Below are 22,599 nucleotides of genomic sequence, written 5' to 3' on the forward strand. Positions count from 1 at the left end.
ACTTGAAATCAGTCTTTGTTAAAATTTGTGTGTATTGAATTTTTAACCCGATATTAATTTAACATATAATGCAATTATGTAATTTATAAGTAAATATACATAATAGAAACAATGTAATTTAAAAAAATATATTTTAAGACAAATGAATTAAACGTGTTAATTTAGTAATAATTATAAATATTGATTTTACTGAAGAAATATGTTTCCAAATTATGTTAAAGTATTTACATTTTTGTGTTAATTTTTACATAATATTTAATGTTACTTTCTAACATATTCATTTGTTCTAAATATAGAATGAATTGTTTGAAAGTGTTAAATTTAATATAAATTTTTCCTGATGTGTAGAAAAGCACGGAAGCTATTTAAAACTCTATTGACTGAAAGGTAAAGAAAGTAAAAAACAAAAAGAAATTTTTAATAATTCTTAAATATTTCTTACTTAGTATTAATGTTAAAAATAGGAAAAATTGACTGCGTGTTAATGTAATAATTATTTAAGAATTTAAACATTATATATTTAAGAAAAAATAAATTATTGCGCCTTATATGTGTGTACATATTTCAAGTAATTTTAAGCGTCGCTATTTTGAAACAAAAGAAACAGATCTTATCTATAAATCCTGTTTGCTATCTTTAATTTTAACGGCTAGTTTAAATCCTTTCCGTACACCCCGTACATAGCAGGCATATATTCCCAGACAGTTTTCGTCACGACGATAAACTTCGGACCGCGGTCGCCTGTAGTTTCAGTTTGTTTCAATCGATCGTACAAGTCGGACGTGTTTACGCACCGCTCGCGCTCCTTCGCACGCAACGTCAGTCACACGTACACGCACACGTTTGCACACGTATGTAGACCGATACCACAGCTGGTTCGTGACGATATAAACTTCGGAGTCGCTTTTCCAATCAAATGCAACCGCTCTAACGCGTTGGACGCATTTAAAGAGAAAAGCTCTCGCAAATCGCAAGAGTGTTCGTTCAAGCCTCTTCGCACCACGTGCTAGCTGAGGAACGTTCATTTGTGTCATTCTTCGATACCTTCTTGTTTTTCTCGAGGTAACGTAACATTTTCATCATCTTGCGAAAGATTATTGATTCGATACGGATATAGCAGTGTCTGCTGCTTGCGATATTCTAATTGCTTTTCTAATAAAGTTTAGAAGGTATCCCTCAGAATTAATCCTCCTTTAGTAAGGTGTCCCTCACAGAAATTCAATTTAAAACCAGCCAATTTAATATTGGAAATTATTTGCATCTCTCAGAATTAATCCTCCTTTGGTAAAGTGTCCCTTACAGAAATTCAATTTAATACTAGCTAATTTAATACTGGAAGTTACTTTTTAGTATTAAAAGCACTTAACAATGTTTTTAACACTCAAAGTAAGTGATTAATATTATTACCTTTTACTTATATTTTACTTATAATATTATTTACTTCTTTCTATCCATTTTGTTACATTGATTAAATGGAAAATTAATAAAACAGCATCGGATCGGATCCATTTACTTTTTTGATTTTTTTGAAAATTCACTTTAGAAGGACAATGAAAAAAAATCATCAGTCAAAGTTCATAGTGTTTGAAATAATTTTGCTCTTTTCTAGTTTCTCGAAAGAAATAATGTAATAATTAAATTCTAATTAGCTTTAATTTGTGCAAATGGGATAAATTGTGTAATAATAATAAATTTTATTATTTTATGGCTTCTTATATTATATTATAATATCTTATATTATATTATCTTCTTATATTATATATAATATCGAACATTATCGATAAAAAATTTTTTTTTGAGATTTATTCATATCATAATAATACTTCAGGATATAACTGTTTATATAGTCATATCATTTGAATAACGATCCGCATATATCTACATATACCTATTTAATGCCAATTATTACCGGATACAAAGATCATTTATTGACCGTTTCCGAACCGGGAATCGTTGCAGGCAAATGTTGATCAACTGAAGACAAAGTAACTTATTTAAGTACCGAAAAATTCTTCAAATACATTCATCCATTCCTGAATTCGACAAATACAAAATCATTTGCATATATTGCACATATTTTTGCACATGTATATCCACTTTAGACTTTTAAAAAATATTTCCCTTCACTCGTGATCATAAAATATAATCCGATTAAAATCAATATTTATAATTAGCATTACGAAAAAAACTTTTCTGTCAAGTGTAATGGATAAAATTAAACGTTGTCAAAAATTTCCAAAGTCCCAAAAGAGAGATTTATTAGAAGGAGTTCTGCATATATCATACAGCTTGCCCATAGCCACTGTACGCAATTCATCGTATCAATCTGTGAGCTTTGAGCTCGCGGAAGCTAGTCGTTCTCATTTCGATGGCACTCAAAGTACGCATTCGAAACTCGTTAACGCCAATGGAAAGCACATGAGTCAGTATGAGGGAAAACATGTTTGTACTTTGCTGCGTAATCATTGACGTTGACTATTTTGCCGGCGTAATAGATTACGATGTAAGTGTAGAATTGTACGCAATAGAAATATGTTTACGAGTTTTTTTTTATCTGTATCAAGATGCTACAATAATTGCTATATATTCAACGATAAACACGAGCAAGATATTTTTTAACAGTTGAATACCTCAGAATTGAAGCATCGAGCATTCAAATACTTGAAAATTTTAATTTCTCTTGTTTATTACATTCTGTAGCGGAAAATTTATGTTCGACTTGTTAAATCAATAAAAATTTATTAAATTAGGACATTATATTATTAAATATTTCATTAAAATTTCAATAAATAAATAAATTGTATATTTCCTGACTAATTCTTTGATAACGTTACACGAATCTCATTTGATATATTGATCATAATATAGTAATGAGATTCACAGCACGCTGGGAAAAAAATGAATATGTAGATGAAAAGTCTTCTAGAAAATTGTCTTGCATGCTCTCCTTGCATAATGCCTTCATTGCCTGCACATATGATAGTGGCTTCGAGGTAACTATCTTCATGTTTCCTGCGCTTTGATCTTATTTCGGTGAAGAGCGCTGAATCAGCAAAGCTCAAGGCTATCACGAGTGACATGCCAAACATTCTAAGAAGTCTGGGTCACGAAGATATTTATTTTTTATACAATCGAGACAAGTAAAAGATTTCGGTGTTTACGAAAGAACAAAATTTGTTTTTCTTCGTAAAAAGACAGTATGGAGAACTGTTCGAAGCGAATTGATATTGATTTTGCGAATGACGCATTTGATATGTGTAATTTGATTAATTGTTCTACTTATCGCTTAATTTTGCGAACAAAGAATTCCAAATTTTAATTCTTAAAATAAAGGAAAAATAAAACGAAGAAGAAAAAGAGAAAGAGAGGCTAATATTCGATAATGCTAGAGTCTTGAAATTCATTCTCTGTTATTGGACATTAAGGTTGCGATTCAAGCTCATTACTGCTGTTGAAATCATTTCATCCTTGTTCATTAAATGTTAAACAAGGACAAATGATGTTCACGAGCGTTGTGGGTGTAAATCGGATCACAGCTTCAAAGAGTACAAATGTACAATGTACATTATCATTGTCTAAAATAGTCGTTACAAATTTCGAAATACTTTACACTGAATTTTGAAAAATATTTAGTGTCCAATTTAAAATAAGGTAAATATTCGCTAATGTCTTGAAATTCACTCTTAATTATTAAATACTAAGTAAATTCAGTATTCAAGTATTTCGAAATTTATAACATTTAGACAATGACTAGCATAATAAATATATACACTACTCTTCGATTATCCCTAGAACCTTTTTAAAATTTATTTATTTTAATCATCCAAAAAAGCCGTTCAAATTCGATATCTTACTAAATTTTGAAACACTTAGTATCTAATAGTTAAAAACGAATTTTAAGATTTTGATATTTAACCTATTTCACTTTTTTCTTTTATTTTCTTCGTATTTTTATTTCAAGACTAAAAATTTGGTATTCTTCGTTTGCGAAATTGATAATTTTGGGATGTTCTTATTGTAAAGAGACACTCAAAAATAAATGCCACATCACAATTGTGTGTTCAGTGCCAGGGCCAAAGAAATTCATCTGGACGAAGGCCAGTCGCTATCGTCTCTGCCTCATCCGGATATTCTACTTTTGAAATCGTAGGTTGGCGATGCCGGTCGCACGCGAATCCATTTCAATCTCAAAACAGCGGATCACGAGACTATTTTCTTTCGCTTCCGCGTTGATGTACCGCGGGAGCATCAACAACACAAGCTCTTGACTATTAGCGAGAAATAGTTTCAAAGTGTGTAAAGGTGAGGGAAACTGTAGAGTTAGATGAAGTGTATAATTTGAGATCACGTAAAACTGAATAACCTAGATTCATAGACGAGAAACATGTTGATTTGCCATTTGCAAAAAAATTTTCGCGTGACTTTGACATTATGTTATTAAAACGAGATAAAAAAATGTGAGAAAAAAATTCTTCATACCTTTAATTTTCTCAAGAAATGAAGCAACTGCACACTCGGTAATTATATTTCATTACCGAGTATTATTAAATACGTGATTAGCATCAACTTCGCAATATTAACGTTAGAAAGCTACATTATCGCTATAATTTCACGGATAGGATCGGAAGCTAATTTCAACACTCGCTAAGCACGCAACTTATTATCATTTTCAAGATTTTCGCGAAAACCAATTCACGAAAGCAACAATTTAATCGTTTTTACGCTTATTGCGAATAGTGCAATTTTTAGCAGTGAACTAGACAGAGAAGTGTAGCTAACCGCTCGCGGTTATTTCACGATTAAATAACTTTCGCCGCTAATAGTCTCTTTGTGTCTTTCCCATGCGCGAGGCGATCGTGCGTGGATTGCAAATGCCGTGTCGAGTAAAATTGCATAACGTGCATGCCACGAACAAATTGAGGAAATCGATGAATTATCCAAAAAATCGAACGTGGTCGTTGTTTGGAAAATTAGCCTGTCGAAAACCCGCTCCGTCTGCCGACGATAATTTCCCCGCGTGTGACGTATATACACGCGATACGAACGATGATTAATCGTGAGAGATACCGACGGCACAGTTAATCACCGGTGCATGCTTGTCGAGTGATTGCACGGGGCAACGGTCGATGGAATTAATTTCGCGATCTCGACAAAGGTATCTTAATTAAAACCGTGTTTTGCAACTGTACTGCGATTGTGATTTACATATTTTACAAATAATAACAGAGCTGTAAATTTTATGATTGGGGATTTCTAGTAGCAGTTTTACTTTTCCGTAAGAATGTTTTGAGTTTCAGAATCAAAGATCTGTAGATTGTTTAATGTAATTACTATTTCTTAAGTAAGATTTCTTAGGTTACTTGTGTTAATAAAATAAAGATATAAACTTGAATTCGACATTTGTTATGTTGATTTGTGATTATACAAGTGGGACTTTGACCAGCTTTGAACAAACGATGATTCACACAGTACATCATAGATAAAAAGTATTTTTATCTACCTCGTATTTGCCAGAAAAATTATGAAGTTATTCTTTCGTGAAAATAACTTCCGCCAAAAGTTTTGTTTGTTAATTTTTTCTTGAATTCTAAAAATAATGAATTTATCAAAATTATTGCTATAAATTTATTCTGTTTATATATCTTAATTTATAAATATATAACGTTACTTGTAATAACGTTACTTGTTTATGATAAAACAACAACTAGAGTTGTTTGATAATATCTCATTCAAGTGATGATGTTTTAAAAATGATTTGTCACAACGGTGACTCACATCCGCGTACATCGAAGATAAAAAGCACTTATTTTTATATTACATGTTTGGCAGAAAAATTACAATGTCATTCTTCCATAAAAATCTCTTTTGCCAAAAAGTCTGCTTCTTAATGTTCTTGATTTTTCTTGAATTTTAAAACAATAAATTTATAAAACTTGTTTTTATAAATTTATTCTATTTACTCATTTTAGTTTTTATAAATAATGCTATTTCTATTGTCAGTATTACAATAAATAATATTTATGATAAAACAACAACCAGAGTCGTTTGAAAACAGTTCATTCAATGATGGTGATTATTTAAGAATAATTTGTCACATACAAGACTTCAAGGTTTTGCGTTTTGGATGTCTCGCTAGAGTTTTGGCTGTTTGCCGATAGAAGGCTTCGAAAAGTCATCGCAATATATTTGCAATTTAAACAGACAGAAGAGGTTATATAATAAAATTGTCGAGAAACAGTTCAATGCTCTGCAAGTAAAAGAAAATATCAGAGGATGCGGGCCGTATCAGCTGATACCGCGGCGAATTAAAAGTTCGCGTGCTTCCGACAATTCATTTGACGAGAACAATCGCTTGTCTTTATCTCTTCCATTTAATAGTAGACACGACAGCGTATTCTGTTAGGCGATCGTCCAAATATCTAAATTTGCATTTTGTCTCGTTTCGAAAAGAGTGCGAATTTCATTTCTTTAATTGTACATTTAATGTGTAATTACTCGCGTAGACATAACAAACTACATAGCATAATTAGTGTTACAATTGTTATTTCATTATTCTTACTTCGTTATCTTACGAACAATGGCGAATTTTAACATGTCAAGCCTAAGATACGATGTATTATATGTATATTTTCAAATTCTTTATAAACAATAACATAAATTGCATGAAATTTATATATATATATATATATATATATGTATGTATGTATGTATGATATTGCTAAAATATATAAAAATTTAGCTAAATACCAAAAATAATTTTTATAGACCGTCAAAATTGTTATGTAGAAAACTCAAGCATGAGTAGCAATGCAAAAAAATTTTGCTATTCTAACAATCAGCTTAAGCGTTCTACATAATTATTTTGATAATGTACGAAATTAATTTTAGATGTATCTAGCTAAATTTTTAGATAATTTTCGACAAAACTTAAAAATTTTCAGCAAAACAGTGTAGATATTTTTGAGCTTGACACACATAATAATCATTTTGCAAGTATCTCTTCTGTCTAAATATCCCGAGTGATTTGCGAAATATCGATTCGGTTCGTTTTAAGAGCGATCGATATTAAGCATTTGTTATTTGCGCGGCTATTAATAGGAGCTCAAAAGCCCCTGCCTTCATCGACGATAGAACGCAGATATTACCGAGATTTACATCTGTCACGTCAAAACCACGAGTGGACAAGTAGACAGACATCACGTTGGAAGGTTCCAAATATATGTGTGTGTGTATATTATACATCTAATAATGTAGTGAAAATATTTCGCTTTTTGAAACCAGTCCAGCTGTCAAATTGATTCCATTATCTATCTTTCTTTCGCAGCTCGTCTCTGATTGCACAATATTGAATAATCTTCTTAGAAATGCACGTTTACGGAGATGTCAGCTCTCATTATTACTGACGATATAAAAATTTGGTAAAGGTTAAGAATACTCCGGTCATCTCAAATTTTTGATAAAAAATTATTTTTATCAAAAATTATTGTATTATTTTGATAAAAATATTATTTTGATAAAAATAGACTCAATCGATGCCTACATCACTTTTCCCGACAGTTCGTTTGCGCACAAAAATTATGATCTACAGCTCGATTGTATACCTGGATTATTGTTTACAATTCGATGGTTTCAATAATTGATCCAATATAGACAAATCAATATATAGCCAATATTGACTATATATTGACTGCATTCAACAGAGAAAGCAGCTTTGCAACTATTGTAAAATTTTTGAATATGATTGGCTTATACATTTAGATCCAGGTGAGGAACTAAGGGCAAGACCAATCATATTAAAGAAGAATTTTACAACAGTTGTAAAGCTGCTTTTTCTGCTGAATGTAGCCATTGGAAACTATAATATTGGCGCAATATTGAAAAATCAATGTACAGCCAATATTTGGCGCAATATTGAAAAATCAATGTACAGTCAAAAATTGCATCCGCAATATTGGACCAATATTGGTGACCCCAATATTTGTACCTAATATTGGATATACATTGCTCAGTAAACGAAAATAAATCGAAATTGATAGAAATGAATTCATTCCAACCATTTTCGAATTCGCGCTTTTGATTTTTCGAATCTATTTAAATCCATGAATACATCTAAATTCAATATGATAAATAGCTCTTTTGTATTCTAATTCACTTTAATAAAAAAATAATTTAATATGGACATGAATATATATATATATCCAACATACATGTAAGCAAATGTGAAAATCCGTTTCTAAAATTTTTATTTGTGCGCAAAAGTCCATGTAGGCAATCGAGCTGTAGACAATAATTTTTGTTCTATCGAACTATCAGCAAAAGTGATGTAGGCAAACTATATGATACTATAGGCAATCAATTTGTAAGCAAAAGGAGCATCTCCTATATAAATAATTTAAATTTAATCCAATTTAATCCAATTTAAATTTAAATGTAATTTGAAATTATGCAAGACGATGATTATTTGATCTCAGTATATTTAAATGCATATTACTGTAGTCACAGAAATTTAATATTGGACGGAGTAGTGATTAATTACTTATTTTAAGTAATAAAAGCACTGTTTTTACATGGAAGAAATTATTTTGCTAAAGTATTTAAAAATTTTTAGGTGGGTATACATAGATATGCAAATAATTTTATTAAATACATAATAATTATTAAAATTATTATGTAGTTGGACGCCCAAGCATGATGAATAATGTATCAAATTTTGAAAATAATTTCTAGTAATTTTTTATAGCTAGTTTGAGTGTCTTACATAATTATTTTGATGGTTCAACAAAATTATTTTCATATCTATTTCTAAATTTTTAAATATTTTAGTGAAACTGTTTCTTTCGTAATATTCAAAATAAGTAATTTTATTAAATTATCCAGCAAATTGGGTTTTTGAGAGGGAGATAGTTTATTATTTTCCGTGCAGCTTAGATCAACATCTTTAAAAACAGCTTTAAATTAGAATAAAATGTGCAAAATCCTTGAGATCGAAATGAATAACAAGCACTCGTTTACGTATGCAAATATCAAATGTTCTTGTTCTAGATAAACGCAATTTGAAATTTATATAGACTTAGGCAAACTGAAAATCGCAAAGAGAACGTAAATGTGTATTTTCGTAAAGGGCGACGCAGATCGTAAAATAATTTGCAGGCTGCGAGCACAAGTCGGTTCTGTCGTTACGTTTCACTCGCGTGTAAACCTTCTCTTTTACGCAAGCCCCAGGAAAGTGATCGACCTTTTTACGCTATTCGCTCCTGCTTCCAATAAAGACTATTCTCGTGCTCGATTCCGAGAATCAAATTAAAAATCGCTACCGGCGATTAATCAATTTTCTTCCTCATCACATTTTCCTTCGTTGTTTGTTATACGAAAATGTTATCTGTTAATTTAACTTTAATAAATAAAGTAATGAACTTTACTGAAGCGTCGGATCTGAATGAGATTTTATCAATCTACAAAATGCTATTTATTGTGAACATGTGCAATAATTACGTAGCTAAAATGACCGCGAATCAAATCAGCTAGCAAAAATCGCGAAAAAAATAGTCGACTAAGTGGGATGACTCAGATTAAATGAAATGCGAAAACAAACCGCTGTGCTACGTAAAAATCAATCAATCGGTTATTATTAGTTTATCAGCAAAACACGTAAAAAATAATAATTATTATGCAGCAAAATATGTAAGCAATTCATATGTTAATAGTTAATAGTACTCGATGAATATTAAGATCTTCCTTTTCATTTACGACTTACCATACGACGATCTGTAAACATCTGGACCGGCTGCATTGTCTGTGTCGTGAGAGGCCTTAACAATAGTCCCCAACAATTGTCCATACACACACACGTGCACGAATTCACACACGATCGCGAAAGCTGCATAAAAAAGAATAAACAGTGCCGTCATTAAACCTTGATAATGTTAGAATATACATGTAACTTGCGCTGGCGGACAAAGTACAACATTCATGATTTTTACATTGCGCGCACATCGCCGCCTACGCGTGGCTTAACAATCCTGGTGGCCAGGTGAATACAAAATGCTTGCGTGTTTACTCATATTCTTTAAGGATGCAATCATTTCTAAACATTAATTTACAGCAAACTGTAACCCGATAATTTTTTAATTTGTGCATTATCTAAAAATCTGAGTAATATTAATTTTAATTATTCTCTTATTTATTCTCTTTTTTTTCTTCCCTTCTCTTGTTTTTAATTAATGACAAATGAAAATTAATATTTTTCATATAAAAAAATTGTACTAAAGTTTTTGGAGTATTCTTTGACATAAGAGTGCGTAATCTGAATACGAATTAATTCAAATTAGCTGTGTTTAACATTTTGCTGTTATAAATTTTTCAATATTTTTTCTTTGACGCGAATGGAATAATGTCGAATTTATAACAATTATGGCATAATCTAAATTTTCATACAATTGGCTTAATAATTTTTTGTTATTATTCATTATTCAATATTTTTTTATGACAAAGATAAAATATAGTGTCTTCAACATATAGTTGTTAAAATATTTGTTAAAATCAGTTTAAGATATTATCTAATAATAATATTATTTTTCAATATTTTTTTCTATTATAAGAATGAAATAGTATCTTCGATCTAATAATATTAATAATATTATTTATCTTCCAATATTTTTCTCTAATAGCAAGAATGGAACAGTGTCTTCAATATAGAATGGAATAATGCTCTCAAAACAGAATTTAGAAAAGTAGTCCATGAAATGAGAACGTAAATGCTTCGCTCAAAATAATCTAGATGAGCATTGCAGACATTCGTTTCTGTATATTTCTGATCTTCTGTAATACAGATTTGCGCTATTTTTAATTATACTGAGACAGATGCGAACGAGGTGACTATTTCGCCACGCGTCCGTTTTGTGTTTCCTTCAAGTAAGCCGCCATACAGTCTGCTATGTCATTCATATCGGGTCTGCGCGAAAAGAAAACGTGGTATTTACAGTGATAGAAAGAAGCTGATGTGGAAAGAAATCATGTGATATCTATGTGCTGCCTCATGTATTTTCTAAATATATAATTCGACTTACGTAATTTCAAAATTAAAGTCCAACGATTAGCGTTTCACGTAACGATCTAAAATTGATAAAATTACACACTACGTTGTCTTCGATCAGATAAAGATGACAGACATCGCGCAATGAAAAAATCATGTTTATCAGTGCTACGAATAACTCAATATGGCTGCCTTCATTCTGATTAATAAAGATGAGAGGTAAGACCTGTTTCTTTTTTAGTTAAACTTCTTTACTGAACTGCACGCTTCATCTTTCCTCTTTTTCTCTCCACGTTGGAAAAAAAAAGAGAAAAGGTGAACGATTAAAGATAAAAAATATTGGAAAAAATTAGAAACTTTTTTTTTAATAAAAAACTCAGTAAATACTAATTTTGACCTGAAAGTTTTTTAACCGAATATTATAATAACGAATATTTTAATTTTTTGCCCATTTGACGACATATTATTAATCCATTTTTTGCATTCATCCAAAAGATAACTGTAAAAACAATCAAAATGTAGTAAATTAAATATAAAAACCTATTTTTTTCTGTACGAATAGTGAAAGAAATTTAGCTAAAAAGAACAGGCCTCGATCATATTTTCCAAAATAATTTTGTCGGCAGTCTCAATTAGCCAGTTCTATTTTTCAATTATTTAATGCAACAAAACTCCAAAATTTCGATCGAACGATCAATATAAAATACATATTATGTACTTTTTTTTATAAATCTTTCATACGATTTTGCCTTCTCTCTTCCAGTGAGAGATTGAAGAAAATAATTGACAATCATGCTTAATGCAAAGCTTGTGTCCACAATACTACATAAAAAGATTGATTTGACTGAAATATCTAAAAATCCAGCTATAGATACGGATTTGAAAGTATTATAATTTTGTTGGACCATCAAGATAATTATGTAGGATACTCAAATTGCAGGTTTCTAGAAATCAAAACTTTTTGCAGCACATATTTCTGCTAATTACAATATTTGAACGACCCAACAAAATTATTTTCAAATAAGAATTTAGCTAAATTTTTTGAGATACTCTAAATATTCTTTCCTTGTAGAAATCGTTTCGAGATCTCGTAACAATTTCTAGCATTATGGACACAAGGCTTAATATCGAAGATAATATTTGATTGTTGTAAAAAATTTTTCGCATGTCCTTAATAACTTATTTGAACGAGAGTGACTCTAAGCATGACTAAAATATCTCACGATTACATCGATCGTCGCTACTTCCGCTCGATTATTTCTTGACTTCTGTCCGATGAGATTGCTCTCGTCGGGCACGACCAAAATAACTTATGATCTTACCTAATGGCCATTAATGGCCAAGCTGCCCGGTTCGAGCGTTAGGTTTTTTTGAACCTCGCCTTGCCGTTACCGAATTTCGCTGAATATGTGTGTCATCGGTCTTCGTCATTTCGCCCGATGTTTCTACGCGAAACAAACGATTAACGAGACAAACGATTTCCGCAGCCGCGGGGCAAACGTTCGGTCGAATCATCCGATCCGGTGAAACGAATGGCAGTAATGGCACAGTATCGCGAAAGTCGTTGACGATTGGCTCGTTTAAATTGATCGAGTGTGAAATTCGCTGATTTCTCATATGACCGAAGTTGCCGCTTTAAGTTGCCGCGCGGTAACTTCACGCCGCTTCGAGCAGCGTCTACAATAAAGCAGTAAGGGCGCGTTCACACCTTGACGGAAAAATAGAGCCAAAAAGCAGCGTGGCTAATAAGCAGAACTTGCGCTGATAGGGAATAGTACAAAAAGCCGAAATTATAGACTATCAGCTAGAGTTCTGATTGGCTGCTGCTTTTCCACTTTCTGCTTTTCCGTCAAGGTGTAAACGCGCCCTAAAGTCCTAAGCTGTAAGAAATCACAATTAATGCGAGGAGAATTATGGTTAGCTAATTTAATTCTTATGGCTTAAGGCTTCCTATTGCTTTATTGTAGACACTGCGTAATAGACATTTATGAAAAATATGTAGTGACTAATTACTTATTTTGAATTGTTCAGTTCTTTTAATATTCAAAGGAAGTAATTAATCACTATTTTTCAGTATTAATTCTCTGGAGCTGATAACAAAATCTATTTTTGACGTTAGATCTGTAAGATCCATTTAATTTTATCTTATTTATATTAATTAGAAACACTAATTAATTTCAAGAAATGACATAATTCATATAAAAAACATGTAAAAAAGAATTAATACTATGGTTGATATTCATTTTTGACTCTAGACTGTCTTAAGTGATATTTTAAGATTCTAATATAGCTTTGTGATTTTAAGATTGTATTTAAGATAGTCTTAAGAACTGATTATGAATGCGGACCTAAGACTGGTATTCATGGATTGATATTCATAGGAGCTCATATTTAAGACCGTCTTAAATACAGTCGTAAGATGTCATGAGCCAGAGGACAGTATTAGCATCCCAAGACTTATTTAAGACGGTCTTAAAATAATGGATTATGAATACCACCTTCAGTCAGTTTTATATTTAAGATCATCTTAAGTACAGTCAAAGGGCTGTATTAGCATCTTAAGATATCAATGAAGACAGCCTTAAAATAAGAACGAACTATAAATAAGAATTATCTAAATTGCAAACGTAACATAGAGAAAATTGTATTATTTGACAATTTTGAAAAGAGATTTATAATTGAATGAATAAATTCCAATAAAATAATGAACGTCAGATTAAGAAAAAAAGTTAAATTAGCCGATATTAAATTGGATTTCTGTAAGGGAATTATGATAGATGACTTTTTTCCGAGACCGTGGCTAATTTCTTACAAGATTAAAATCCAAATCCCTGCAAAATCTCGTTACGCGAATTCAGCCGCTTTTGTTCCGAGCAATTTTTTTTTGTGCGAGATCAAGAATCGATCGCCGACAGGCGGAGATAATCTCGAAGTAGCGTGAAGCGACGAAAAACACACCTCGATTTGACATACTCGAGGTATGTTGAGGAAATCGCCTCGTCAATGGCGGACATCAGGCCGCTCGTCGCGGTCGAGACGAGAAACAATCGATGCCGTGCACACGCACACGGGCAAGCGCACAGGTGGGCATAATGTCACGTTTCTTTGTTCCAGGCGATCCTCGCGTCACTCGCGTGCCGTGCGTGCGCTGGGCGCGTTCGAAACGCGCGCTAACGTCGCCGGCTGATCACGTGGTACGTTCGCCGTATCGACCGCCGGCGCCGACCGCCGCTCTGATTGGTCCGGCTGAGCCACGTGACGCGCGCAACGTCAGTTCGGACTACCGTCTGCTCGCGGTGTCACTGGTGTCAGGTCTACACTTGTCAACGTACGTTTGACGGGAGAACAAAGGATCTTAGCGGAGAGAAAGACTATCCTCCACTCTTCGAGCCGTCTAGTTCGTCGGCGCCGCGTCTATCCGTCTTTTCTCATCTCGCGTCAAAAGTTTGCCAGAATTGTCTCCGCTTGTACTCGCGTCGTGTCGCGGTATCCTGGACGCGATCGACCAGGATTCACGCACAACGTCGCGGTACCGAGGAGTGCGTTCGTAATACGGCGAGATAGGTGTTCTTGACAGCTCGCCGTCGCCGTGACGGCGTCGTCGGCGACCTGCGAAACGAGAATTCAGTGACGGTGTCATCGAGTACGTAGGGACCGAACGAGAAATCGTGAATGAGTCGTCACGACTCTTAGATTCGTCGAGCGATAATAATTTCGCGATCTCTTTGCGACTCTTCGCATCTCTAGTTCTTTCTCTCTCGCACGCGGGAGACCTTCGGACTGAAGACTATCGCGAATACTTATACGTTTCCCTTTCACCGCGCCGCGAATTTCGAACAACACTTTAGCTAAATTCGTGTCTCTCCCTTTCCCGTTTCATCCCCTCATCCATCGTTGGTCGTATTTCGCGGCCTGTGCTGCGTGGGCTTAGGACATGTACAGCATGAACTATATCGCCAAGATCATCAGCAATTTCCGCCTCTTCTACAACGAGATCAACGCCGCGACGCTCACCGGCGCAATCGATGTCATCGTCATCGAGCAACCGGATAGCTCCTTCACGTGCTCGCCCTTCCATGTCCGCTTCGGCAAACTCGGCGTACTCCGTTCCAGAGCGAAAGTGGTAAGTCCCCGCATTTGCGCCTATTATCGACAATTTATCTCTGCGCAAATGAGTGCGATAATAAACGATCAGAGGCTGACCTTCGTTGCATCGTTTGAAAAGAATTATTTTATCAGTTAGTTATATTGTATCAATTTTTGGGATAATTATTGAATTATTTAATTATAATACTTATTGCACACAATATTATTTTTTATAATGAAATATTTTTTAAATATAATTTGCTACATGTAACAATCTGTTGTTAAAAAATAATTTTTTTGCTTTTATTAAAATATTTTTATCACTTATGTTTTTAAAACTGGATTTTTTAAAAGAAAATCTTATGTATTTTGTTCTTAAAAAAATATTTTAATTTTAATTTTATTAAAATAAGAAATAGATATATTAAAAAAGTACGTTTTTTATATGTAATTATTTTATATGCGCTGTTTAACAAGAATTATATTGTATCAATTATTTAAGTAATTATTAAAATATATGATTATAATAGTTATTATAATATTACTTTTTATAATTAAATATTTTTTTAAATGCAATTTACTGTATGTAATAATCTGTTATTAAAAAATAATTTTTTGTTTTTATTAAAATATTTTTATTACTTGTATTTTTTTAATAGACTGCTTTTTTAAAGAAAATCTCACGTATTTTATTCTTGAAAAAAATTCTTTCATTTTTGTTACACTAAAATAAGAAATAAATATTGTATTAAAAAAGTTATATTTTTTTATATTTGTAAAGATATATATGATTCGAGGGATTGCAGCCTGCTGCGTATTATACTAGAAATGTTTTTACAGGTGGACATTGAGATAAATGGAGAACCTAGGGAAATTCATATGAAACTTGGAGATTCCGGCGAAGCATTTTTTGTTGAAGAAGTTAGCTCAAATGGATCTCCGACAGATACCGAAATCCCACCGCATTTGGCCTGTTCGCCCATACCTGACAATTGTTTCCCACCGCCGAAATTCAATCTGCTGTCAGATTTGCCTCAGGAGCAGAGAGAGAAGATTCTCATAGATTCAGTTCTTTCCATAGAACGAGAGAAATGGGAGCAGATGTCCGCCTTGCCACCTGATCAACGGGAGAAGTTTCTGATTGAACAATTCTCAGATCTTCCCGCGGAACATCGTGAAAAATGGCTTCAGATTGCTTCATTGACTGCAGAAGAGCGAGACGAGATGTTCAAGGAAAGCTTCGGCATCATATCTCCAGAACAGAAGCAGCAGATGATCAGGGAACAGTATTCTGCTTTGAAGACAGAGGACAAAGAGAGATTGTTTAAGGAGAATTTTCCAGAGCTTTCGATCGAGCAGAGACAAAATTTCGAGAAAGCTTTATTGAGTGACTGGAAAGAGAAAGAGGAAAAATGGGAGGAGAAACACGACAAGAACGATGACGAGGAGATATTTGATATGGATGCTATCAGTGATGAGCAGCCAAAATCAATTTCTTGCCCGAAATCTTTCGTGGCTGTTACTTCGTCCGAGAGAATTCGTAAGATAAGCGTGGTGAAAAATGATTTTAGGCCGATTACGGATGACCATCAAAATATTAATAAGGAAAAATCTAGTGACGAATCAAACTCTTCTTTGGGCAAGAAGAATTTGAAGGAAGAGAACGTTGATGAGACTAAGAGTAACAATTCGACTAAGAGGAAACGTAAGAGGAAGAGTATTATGAAGAAGAAAGGCTCGCAGAGGAAAACAAGCAATGGCAATACCAGTCAGACAGAATTGAGTGAGACTGATGCAATTTTTACCGAGGAGTCAATTAGCGAAACGGTAAGTGATATTATTTCAATGAGCATTGTATTTCTTGTTATATTTTAGCACACTTATTGATTGAAGATATTTAAGGGCCCCCCTCCAATGACAGAGGAGGAAACGAATACCGTTCCGGAATCAGCGACATCTTCCCAGGACATAATTGAGAAACGACCTGAAACAGATTTCCACTTCTTTAGTGACTCAGAAGTTACTAAGTATGTAATTTATATGTTTTAATTTATTTATTTATTAATTATTAATTATTAATACATTAATATATGTGTATTATATTAGTATATTATATATGTATGTATATTATATTAATATATGTATATTAGATGTATTTATTAATGTACTGTAATATGTTCAAAAGAAATAAGGACTCCAGACCATGTTCGCCTGTTCAATCGGATACAGAATTTGAAGTACGTAAAATTACGCAAGATGGTAGCGAAAGGGAAGATGACAAGGGTCATCAGCAGAGTTGGAGATGGGGTGAATTGCCCAGTCCACCCCCGGAGCCGGCGCACATGTCACATAGGAATTCGTTGAATTCTTTGGCAACTGCTAGTCAGCCAAATAGTTAGTATATGATTTCATGATTTTTATTTACAGTCGACATGTCAAACTACATATATACTGTTTATGATTAACATCTTATTGTACGGTTCTAAATGGAAAGCGCTATTATCGATCGTTCATGTTTCGAGAAACTAATATGCCTGAGTCTGATACATAAAATTATAACAAGTCAATGTTGTAAAATTCTCAATTTTTTTTTTCCACGAAAAGAAACTAACTCGAATGCTTCATCACTAACTGTTCGCTAACCATTCGCTTTTTTAATGGCACAGAAGATGCACAACGATCTATGCTCAGTGGCATGTTCTCCTTTATGAAGAAGACTTCTCGCGTAAGACACAATCCAGAATCGGAAGGAATTTATCTTAGCGATCTTAATGCCGACGAATTGGACCCCGAAGTTGCGGCTTTGTACTTTCCCTCCTCACATCGAGGCCCGACGATGGTTAAAGGTATATGGTAAACTAGCTTTTGCTTTTGCACGTTAAATGCATGGTGCGTCGAAATTAACATGTCAGTAAATAGTAAATACATCTCTTCTGATTTTCGTATCATAGTATCATTAAATAAAACGCTTTTTTTAAGTTTTTCAAATTCTTATTTTTTGTAAATAAATATTCTTGTAGTATTTAATATAAATATTTTCAATAATTTATAAGACTGTCTTTTTGCTTTTTGGGAAAGAGAATAAAAGAATTGATTTTCAACTTTTTAGTATAATAAGTAAAGATGAATAACTAATAAAGTTGTGTGCTGTGTAAAGTTCAATTTTCATTGTTTTACTTTAAATTTGATTGTATTTTATTTTATGATATTGTTCTTCTACATTTTACATAAGAAAATATAATATATATTTTATTATGTTAGATGGAAAAACGGTAGATGAAGAGGATACAGAATCGGGTAACGGACCGAGTTTACCTCAGAGCCCCAACAGTGTTGAGGGAGCTATTGGTGGACCAAAGTCTTTGGATAGCGACTTCGAGGAACCAAAGCATTCTATATTCGATAATAGCATAGAAATAAGTTTATCTCTATGCGGTGGTTTGGACAGTGAAAATGGACCGTCCAAGGAAGCTTTTAATGAAAATTTACTGCACTTTGAGGACGTTTGTACCGATCCAAAACTATACGAAAATCCGAATTTGGTCGTAAAAATCAACGGAAAATTCTACAATTGGACCACAGCTTGTCGGATAGTATTGACCTATGTTGTTTTCCAAAGACATTTACCGCAAAGCGTAATCGAAAATCTGTACATGTCGTTGCCGGTACATGAAGATAAGAAGCGACAGAGCAGCGATAAGTCCGAGAGTCGTAGTGGATACAGTTCATGGTTCTCTTGGAGGCGTTCCACACAACCTTCTAAAAAACCGCAGGATACTAGTCAAAGTAAGATTTCTCAAATTTTTTATTTTAATAAAAACTTATCTTACAAATAGTTATACTTATTTTGATAAAATATGACTTCTCTTTATTTATTGCAGACGACGAAATTGCTGTGCAAATACCTGATCAATCTGTAGAAGTTAAGACTGTGACAAACGATGAATTATCTTCGGCTAACAGGTAAATCAAAGCTCTCGAGCTTCTTTTTTTATATTTGATTTTTCACATTCTTTAATTCTATTACATGTTTTCCAGGGAAATAAAGACTGAGCAAAACACAGATTCGTCAAGCTCAACGGAGATAATGGAAATAATATCTTGTACAAGATTGCCAACTGCATCGAATGAAACTACACTTACAGAGACTGAGAAAACGCGTGAGGGAGAAGGCGAAGGATACAGCGGCGGTGAGGATTCTGACAGTAACCATAATGAACCAACGGGTGTTAAGATACCTGTGGAAAGAAGACCGTATTACGAGTCCACGGAAAAGTATCGTAAAACTCTGCGACTGTCGTCCGAACAGATAGTAAGTATTTTTACGTATTTCTCACAATTACATAAAATATGAAAAACGATTGAGTTTTAATTTCTTTATAGGCGAGTCTTGATCTAAAGGATGGCGCTAATGAAGTAGTCTTTAGCGTAACCACCGCTTACCAGGGTACGAAACGTTGCAAATGCCACATCTACAAGTGGAAGTGGGACGATAAAATCGTTATTTCTGATATCGATGGCACCATTACGAAATCCGATGTGCTGGGTCACATCCTACCAATAGTGGGCAAGGACTGGGCTCAGTCCGGGGTCGCTCAACTATTTACGAAGATAAAAAATAACGGCTACAAACTATTATACCTCTCAGCGAGAGCAATCGGCCAGGCTGGTGGAACTCGGGAATATCTAAGGAATTTGAGACAAGGGGATCTGACACTGCCAGAAGGCCCGTTACTCTTGAATCCTACGAGTTTGATCCTGGCATTTCATCGTGAAGTGATAGAGAAGAAGCCGGAAGAATTCAAGATATCCTGTCTGAAAGATATTCAGGCGTTATTCCCTGAAGGATCTGAGCCATTTTACGCTGGATATGGAAATCGCATAAATGTATGAATAATCATTAATATCATTAATGTTTGAAATTCTATTTATCAATTAATTAACTTGAAATGAGTGATAAACTTTTTGTAAAAAATGTATTAGTAAATGTACTATGTAGAAAATATTTTATACGTAGGACGTGTGGGCGTATCGAGCAGTAGGCATTCCTATAATGCGGATCTTTACCATAAACCATCGAGGAGAATTGAAGCACGAATTGACACAGACATTCCAATCTTCGTAAGTATTATGTCATATTATTGTGTCGTTTATTAAACTAATATTTCTTTTCTGTGGAGGAATATATAATAGCGGAATAAAGATATTATATGTCTATTTGATTGTTGTTGTACACGATAATAACTTAATTACTATTTAATCTTTTTACACTTTTAATGCATATGACGTCTTCTTGTGTTTTACAGCATTTCTTCTTATTAATTATATGATTCTTTAAATGCTATACTTAAGCCTACGACATGCGATACATTTGTTCTTGCTGGATTGCTTGTGTTTTAGTAAATTACTAGAACTGCACCACATAGAATTTCTAATAATTTCTAGTAATTTACTAAAATGCAAGCAATTCAACAGGAAAAAATGTCGTGTGCTGTAAGTTTTAGTCTCGAGTAATATAAGTGTACTAATCTTAAAGCAGTCGTATTATTTCCAGATGGGATATGCAACTAATAGCAGCTAATACACAATTACAATTTGTATGGCTATATAGCATTTAATGTTATTGCCTGTCTTAATTAATTTTTGTGTTTAATACTTACTAATTTTTATGTTTAATACTTACTGACGGCTTTTATGCTCATGCATTATGCATTATTTTTTTTAAATATACTAATGGTTTAAAATTGTTAATAAACGGGATGCCGCCTTTTCTACTAAATTGTGAAAGGATTTGAGCGTCAAAAATGAAGTTATTGGTTGAAAAAAAAAATAGAAATACAAATTTTCAGGAAGGATGTTGATAGGTCGGATATTTCTGTGATTACAGTTATGCGCGTCAGTGCAATATCGTCAATGACGTGTTCCCGCCACAACCTATGCCAAACGTCTACTGATAGCACAACCATAAATTTTAAATTATTAATTAAATTAATTATATTGAAGTATTATACATTAATGTGCCAATGGCATATCCAGCATTAATGCATTGTTGAATTGTGTTTGGGATATTGCCATACATAATTGCGCTACATTTTGTGACAATTGACATAGTACAAAATTAAAACACATTGTATATATGCTGTGAAAACACTAAGAACACACGAGTGATATAACAAACAATCAGGGAAACTCATTTCCAATTAGAAATATTTAAATTGCATATGTTAAATGTAACCACAATTCGCTTATATTTTGGAACATATTTGGTTGTGCGCGACAACTTCTATCTTCTTATGATTTATAGGGTAAGCACTTGTTTTGTACACATTTGCTTTTTTATCATCGCTTGATATGCTTTTATTTCTAGCCATCCTAACATTTCGTCATTGGGGATATTTTGGTACATTTTCCACTTGTTTCGGGCAATAATGAGGAAGGGATAGTATTAATAATTTGTTACTCATAACTGTTTTCAGACATTGTGAATGTATAAGTGAAGGAAATGTTCATCGCGCCTGTCAAATTCATTTTATTTTTTATTTGCTTATCGCTCATAATTTTTCAACCAAACACTTCACGATCGCTCTCGCATAAACTGATTCTGCTATTCAAACATTAATGATATTAATGATTAAATAGTTATAACTTGTAAACTGTATACAAATACGCTCTCATTATTTATATCAATGGTTTTTTTACAGTTGATCATAATTTGTAACATTATGATTTTCATGTCTGTGTGGTTTTTCTACTCGCAATTTATTATATGTTTATTATATGTTTCTCATCAATCTGGATTTCTTGTGTTGTATGAACTTTATATTCTAATCCAACTTACTTAATGTGTATGTGTGTATACATATACGTACATATTGCTACAAATTTATTTCATACATTAACAGAATATGTTAAAAAGATTAAGATTGATAAAATTCATTATATTTCTTTACTTCACGTATGAATTCATTTTATATAAACGAGTTATATAATATTATAGATGGCAATTAAACATTCATTTTTCAGCCATACTGATGGCACAAAGATACGAGTTTGTTTTGATGCGTGCTTTGCAATTTTTATTTATTCTCTAATTACAGATATTCGAACATGAGCTTCATCGTCGACCAAGTATTTCCAGCACGGCGAGAAGACGCAACCGATGAATTTAGTAATTTTGCGTACTGGCGAGATCCGATACCTGAAGTACCGAAACTCGAGGAGCTTTACACTCAAGCTCTAATTATCTAAGAAACTCTCTTTGTTCTATAACCGTCATTTGCTTGGACTCGGAACGATGATTATCATATTTAACTAACTTTTATACTCTGTGCGTTGATCGTAGTGACTTTGACTGGTGTGATTGTCTAATGTAATACATCACAAGAAAAGTTAATGTGAGCATTTAACGCTCTTTTCATATTGGATTTGTTATTTAAATATTAAATAATTTGTGGAAAGATTCAGAAGAGAGATCGCTTATA

General features: G+C 33.1%; 1 protein-coding gene across 4 annotated transcripts; it reads left to right on the top strand.

Moving 5' to 3' along the window:
- Positions 1-753: 753 nt before the first annotated feature.
- Positions 754-22,584, top strand: LOC108754543 (phosphatidate phosphatase LPIN2). Of its 4 annotated transcripts, none has more exons than XM_018496941.1 (12): positions 754-1,062; positions 14,147-15,155; positions 15,959-16,945; positions 17,012-17,145; positions 17,304-17,512; positions 17,785-17,964; positions 18,380-18,904; positions 19,000-19,081; positions 19,157-19,430; positions 19,502-20,005; positions 20,136-20,239; positions 22,216-22,584. In XM_018496941.1, the coding sequence occupies exons 2-12, from the start codon at positions 14,967-14,969 to the stop codon at positions 22,364-22,366; spliced, it is 3,339 nt and encodes a 1,112-aa protein (XP_018352443.1). In that variant the 5' UTR covers positions 754-1,062; positions 14,147-14,966; the 3' UTR covers positions 22,367-22,584. The 4 variants fall into 4 exon arrangements, with proteins under 4 accessions (XP_018352443.1, XP_018352444.1, XP_018352445.1 ...); XM_018496942.1 differs by having other exon boundaries at positions 17,021-17,145; XM_018496943.1 differs by lacking the exon at positions 22,216-22,584 and adding an exon at positions 21,006-21,077.
- The last annotated feature ends 15 nt before the right edge of the window (positions 22,585-22,599 follow it).

The sequence above is a fragment of the Trachymyrmex septentrionalis genome, unplaced genomic scaffold, assembly GCF_001594115.1.
Source record: "Trachymyrmex septentrionalis isolate Tsep2-gDNA-1 unplaced genomic scaffold, Tsep1.0 scaffold8, whole genome shotgun sequence".
Lineage (NCBI taxonomy): Eukaryota > Metazoa > Arthropoda > Insecta > Hymenoptera > Formicidae > Trachymyrmex > Trachymyrmex septentrionalis.